Below are 6,000 nucleotides of genomic sequence, written 5' to 3'. Positions count from 1 at the left end.
CAAACATCAATGAATCATTTACAGAAAAAAGAAGTTTGTGCAGCAGGTTCCTGAAGTTTAAGGGACTGTTTTTAAACAAGTTTTTTTGAACTTTAAAAAAGATATGAAGAAAGAAAAGCAGCAGATCTGGAGCTCAGAGAAGATGCAACCAAAGAATGTTTGACATTTAAATTATGACATTTTCTCTTTGTCAAAGAGATATTTCTAATTCAGTCTCGACTGCTGTTGTTTTCTTTTCAACATGAAATATTTGAGCCCTATATCCATCACGTCATACAGCTTGAACTAAATGTATTTTATGTAGAGGTTCAACAGTCACATTTTTTAATTAGTCATAAAACAATTTCAAGACAAAATATTGCAGGTTCCAGCTACTGAAATGAAAGTTTTATTTTCTTTATGTTATCAATTAAACATTTGATTGGACATGAAACGTTATGATCGCTCATTGTCTCTGTACCAATTAAATTCAATCAGCTGAAATCATTTTGTTTAGTCACAGAAAAGTGTGATTAAAATATTTGATATAAACTTTAAAACATACAAATACTGGTAAGTTAAGATAAGTTCAGATGAAGTTTTATCTCTATACATTTCTCCGTTACCTCTCCCGCCATGTAGCTTATTATATTTCCACCATATGAGCATAACTTCAAAAGTAGACGTCAGGGATTCACTGCAACTCCTGTTCAAAAGCTTACTGCTGCCCCCAGAGCCTGCGGTCTGCCCACCAACAGTCGTAAAGAGACAGCAGGGAGCTGGGGGCCCCGCTTCTTTCAGTCTTTAAGGACTCTGAACGCTCTCTTTGAGAGATGTTCGGCCTGGAAACACTGGAGCGTTCCACCCACAGCCTGTCTGCTCTGCGTCTCCCTGCTCTTCATCACGCGGACAGAGAAGGCGTTTACGTGTTTAACAGGCTTCACTTTACCTTCCCCCCGACACTCCATGGCTGACAGTTAAGGAGTCTAGGGTCAAAGGTCAGAGCCCCAGTATTTGGTTATTAAAGGGGATTTCCAGAGAGAAAGAGAGAGTAGAGTGGATTATAATGGAGGCAGACAGCTCAGAGGTGAAGGTGTGCTGATCTCTGAGCAGTTCATATCGCTGGGAAAATTAAAAAGACACTCCACAAATATATAATATAAAACAGTTATATACATAATTGTATTTATAATAATGCAATTTTTTTATCTAAAAAAAAAGGACATTATATACATTTAAAAAAATAGGCATTGTATGAATACATAAAAATAAATATTTTCAAAGTCTTTTCGATAATCAGCTCACTGTAGAAAGAGTGATGTTTTTTAAAGTAGAAGCCAATGACATGTGAGACTTTTCTGACCAATAAATGAAAAAATGTTCAATAAGAAGTGCCTCACCCTTTTGAGTCGTCACGACACCACTGTTTGTGATTAGATACCGATGAAATCAACATTTCAAGGGAACAAAAATAGAAGTCCTCGGCACTGATTTGAGGTATAGTTCATCTTCACACAAGCAAAAACGTCTACACTCTGTCCAAAGTCCACAGATATGTTATGTCGCCGATGTATTTCTGCATTTTGAAAAATAATCACCTTTAATGTGCTAAAACTTTACATTACGTTACACATATGACCAAAGATCCAAGGTTGTTTTTTTTGGTACTATCTTTTATTGGAGAACTTTAGATTGTAATGTAGTCAAGTTTTGGAGAGTGTATTGTTTTGTTTTTCAAGATGTGTATAGAAATTTGAGAGCTCGAGATTGGGGGAGCCACAGGTCGGATTTGCTTCAAGGACTTCAGCCCCACTCGGCCACTGGCGTCCCCGAGATTGTGTTCTTTTAAAAGTATTTAACACCCTGACTACAGATCACATATTTTAATATTCACTTTGAGTTCATCTCAGTGTCTGAACCAGGTGAATACATGTTTTTACAAACCAGAATTTGTTCTTGAGTCAATGATTTGGCTTTTGCTGAGTTTGGTGTAATGTTTATGTTTTGAATGACTCCAAACTGCCCACACAATCATCCCCTTCCTTTATTCCCTGAAAACATGAGGCATCCATTGTCTTCTTTTCCTCCTATGACTCTGCATTCATTCCTTCGTGAAAAACTGAAACAAAAACCCTTCAGATGTTTCATTTGCCCTCCAGTCTCAGCGAGCTGCCGTGCAGCCTGTACTGAAGCGTGATAACTCTGTGAGGGGGAGGCGGTGGGCAGCATCACTGGCCCCACATGACTCCACAGCTCGGCCCTGCTCCTTTTATCATGGCCTCAATTGGCCACGATCCGTGTCTCTCTCATCTGTAGTGTATTGTGTATACTGACTAATAACTCTCAAACATGATAATGTCCACTGATGTGTTCGGGGTTGGTTTTTAATCCACCACTGTAGAAGTCCAGTTTGTGTTGTAAGGATGTGTGTCTGCAGTAAGAGACTTGAGCCTACTGACACGAATACTTTGTCAATCATTTATATCACAAAAGTGATTTTATTGTAAATGCTCGCTTTGCTTAAATTAGAAATGCAGAGCTGCAGATGTCTGTGTGTCGCCGTGCTCCGTTTGCATCCACGCAGAGTCTCTCTGCACTTCAGGTTGTGTGGAAACACTTGTCAGATGATGCGCACGATGCACTTTTGCGCGGAGTGTGCGTTTGTGTGTTTACGGCGCAGCATTGAGTTTCTGCTCTCGTGTGAAAGCCGGCCACCGGGGAAGCCGAGGCAACAGCAGAGCAGAATCAGAACAAAGAGTGAATAATGCTCAGTCGGCTGCAAAGAAGCAGCCCCGAGGACAACAACACAACCCGAGGGTAGTCACACGTGTTTTTACATACGCTCTCCTGAAAATTTAATGAAGATTTGAGGTGGGCTGCTTGAAGTTGCTTGTTTGCACATGCACCTCACAGTCTATGAAGGGGGGGGGGGGGGTTCATGGGGCAGGAAATGGTGTAAACTGAGCAAAATGACTGAGAGTCCAACACTTGACATCAATGCTGTGCAGAGTTCAACATGTTTTAAATCTCATCTAAGAGCAGAAAAGAAAAATGACCACACATGGAAAATATAATGGAACAGTCTGACTACAGTAGGTCCATGGAGCCTGCATGCAGTTTATACAGTCGTGTGCTGCGAGAGGATGTCAGCGTTACCGACCCGTCTCACCAGCTCAGTGGGGAACTGCATCCTGCTCCTCACGTCAGCTCACCCCTCCTTCAAGTCGACAATTTAATAGGACAAATTCCAGGTAAAGCCAGGTTTAAAGGAGGTGGCTGTTTTCTATCACACATGCAGCTCTCTCAACAAATGTCAGGAAGTTTCGAGGACTTTCTTGCAAATGTAAAACCGTTAAGACAGAGAGCGAGAGGAGGAGAAGAGGGGGGTTGAGATTAAGAGCAAGGAGCCGTCAGAAGAGAATAAATGGAAGAAGGCAAGGATTCAGGATGAGGGGGAAAAACATTTATATAAATACTGGATTGGAAATGAATAGTGAAAGAGCTCTGGGTACTGTCGAGAATTTGTCACACTCGCTCTGGGAAAGACCAGAAGGTAGTCCCGTGCGCACGCACGCACACACACACACACACACACACACACACACACACACACACACACACACACACACACACACACAAACATTGTTCTTTTATTCTATTTTCCCTCCACCCAGATGTCCACTCAGCAAGGAACCAGATGGCCTGGATAGCGAAGAGGTGCTTTTGGAGCACAGACACATACACACACACACACACACATATACACACACACATATACAGATGCACACAAACACACAAACACGTACACACAAAGCAGCATGGCCGTGTTTTTCTCCCTCTCACAGCGAGGATTAACTCTCCTCATTAGGACTCCCCCGCCTCTCCCCATCCTCTCTCCTCCCCCGACGGCCTCCCTCGCTCCTATTGGCTGCCTCTCCCAGGAACACCCCCAACTGGATGGTCGTGACAACAGGACACAGGAGAGAGTGAAGGAGGTGGAACCGGTTGATGTTGCTACGACGATAGAGGAGGCGACCACTCATCAAATCATTGAGCGTGGGCTGAAAAAAAAATAAAAAAATCGGAGGGGTGAGGAAAGCGGGTTAAAGGGTGAGGAGTGGAAAAACAACAACAACAACAGCAGCAGCAGCAGCAAGGGATTAGGCATCGAGCGAGCAATCATGAAGCCCATTTAAAAATCCTCCCAGCCTTTGGTTGTGATCACCAGAGACGAGCTGACAGTCCGATGGAACAGCTGCCTGCAGGTCTCTGTGGGGTAAAAAATAAAAGCACACAAAGGAAGGAAGAAAAGGAAACAGGTTGAAAAATGAGAAAATATCAGCTCCTGTTCAGTCTCTCGGACCTGATGATGTGATGTTTCACTGCGAGAGGAGGTAAGCTGGTTGGAGGGATGCCTGAGGCTCAGCAATAGAAACAGAGAAAGAGAGAGAGAGAGAGAGAGAGGGAGGCTGGCATTGCTGGATATGAAGAGCATGCGTCAGCACTAAAGCAGCCAAACACAGAGAGAGAGAGAGAGAGAGAGAGAGAGACAGACAGTGACAGCAGAGTTGAGCGAGGACGGAGACTGAGGGTGGAGGTGATTACCGCGGCGTGAGATGGGACGACAGAAATAGAGTGCTGCTGGATTTGTCACCTCTATTGCCACACCTCGGCTGCATCATCACACCGCTCCATCCTGACATCAGCAGCCTGTACACACAGGACTACAAGGATCTTTGACTGTTTTTGGAAGGATCAGCTTCACACCTCAGATGCTTTATGGAGATATGATCCACTGATGTGTGAAAATAACAAACTGTGCACGATTTATTAAAAACAGACTGTCTCTCTTTTTCTTTTTTCTTTTTTCTTTTTTTGGGCGTCAAGAAGAGAAAGATTCCTCGCCTGCAAGGAAAGCGACAAAAAGCAGGAGGTATTCCTGTCTAGAGCTAGACAGAGGAATGCATCACTAAATCCCATCTCGATAAAGATCAGCGCTTGTTTTTTTTTTTTTTCCACAGACTGGGCAGTCAGTGAATGCAGCACTGTTATCAGTGTGTGAAAATGTGGAAGTCATTGTCCGTCCATTTTTCAAGAAGAGCTGACTGAATGAAGAAGACAATGAAGGTGGGACTATTTGAGGTCGACAGCTAACACATCCTCAGTGAGGGATTCACTCTGCTGTCTGAGACAATGCAGTGACATGCAGAATAATTGTTCTCCTGATGATACCAGAACAAAACCTGAAAGCAGGCTGACCGACCGACTGACTGACCGACTGACCGACTGAGGGAGTGAGGGAGTGAGCTGGCTGCTGGAGCTGTGGCTATCTGAGGACACGGTAGCCCCGGGGAGGAAGCGGCCGAGTGTATGAGCTCCATCATGGGTGAGACGGCAGATTACCAGAGGCTGCAGGAGACGTCAGAGTCCGACTACGAACGACTGCCCTGCGATGACGAAGAGGTAGTCCCCTACAATTTCCTTCATGATGTGTTTGTGCCACGCTGCTGTAGATACAACATGGAGGACATGTAAACAGCAGGCAGCAGTTTCTGTCCTGGAAGGGTGTGAGATGATCCAGGCTGTTGTTTTTGTGTCTTTCCCGAGGGACGTGTAGTCCTCAATGAATGTGTGTGTCTGTTGTCGTAGAACATTCACAAATATGATTTTTTTTTTTTAAAGATATGTGTTTTGTTTTTTTTTTTGGGCATTTTTGCCTTCAAATATGATTTTTGACAGTTTGTGCTCGTGTTTAGGTCACATTCACAGAACCTGGTCTCAGACACTCTTTGTGTTAGCCCAACAAACAAAGCTGCAGCTGTCAGGGGGACTGAACTGATCGTTTATTTACTCCGTTTTGTTAGAATCAGTGAACACAAGTCTCCTTCACAGAATGCACATCGTCGTGGTGGAACTGTTATATCACAGAGGATGAGAAGCAAAGCGTCACTGATTTTGGAGAATGTTTTTTCGGTGCTGAATTTAAAGTGCCGAACTTTACACTGAATGGACAACTGATGG

At 43.7% G+C, this 6,000-nt stretch overlaps 2 protein-coding genes across 6 annotated transcripts in view; both read left to right on the top strand.

Annotated features, from left to right (window-relative positions):
- LOC306826175 (activated CDC42 kinase 1-like) overlaps positions 1 to 6,000 on the top strand; it is a 47,014-nt gene that overhangs the window by 8,505 nt on the left and 32,509 nt on the right. For 4 of the 5 annotated variants that reach the window (XM_079347325.1, XM_079347327.1, XM_079347326.1 and 1 more), the window contains exon 1: positions 5,080 to 5,442. The exons of the other annotated variant lie outside the window; for it this stretch is intronic. In XM_079347325.1, the coding sequence (XP_079203451.1) occupies positions 5,350 to 5,442 (93 nt within the window). In that variant the 5' untranslated portion in view covers positions 5,080 to 5,349. Of the gene's footprint in view, positions 1 to 5,079; positions 5,443 to 6,000 lie in introns of those variants that run through there. 5 annotated transcript variants of the gene reach the window in all.
- Positions 1 to 6,000, top strand: part of c8b (complement component 8, beta polypeptide) — a 168,847-nt gene that overhangs the window by 132,452 nt on the left and 30,395 nt on the right. The gene's annotated exons all lie outside the window — the stretch shown is intronic.

This window comes from Symphodus melops (assembly GCF_947650265.1).
Source record: "Symphodus melops genome assembly, chromosome: 7".
NCBI lineage: Eukaryota > Metazoa > Chordata > Actinopteri > Labriformes > Labridae > Symphodus > Symphodus melops.
Note: the sequence above shows the minus strand (reverse complement) of the source record. Positions and strands in the feature narration are given on the sequence as shown.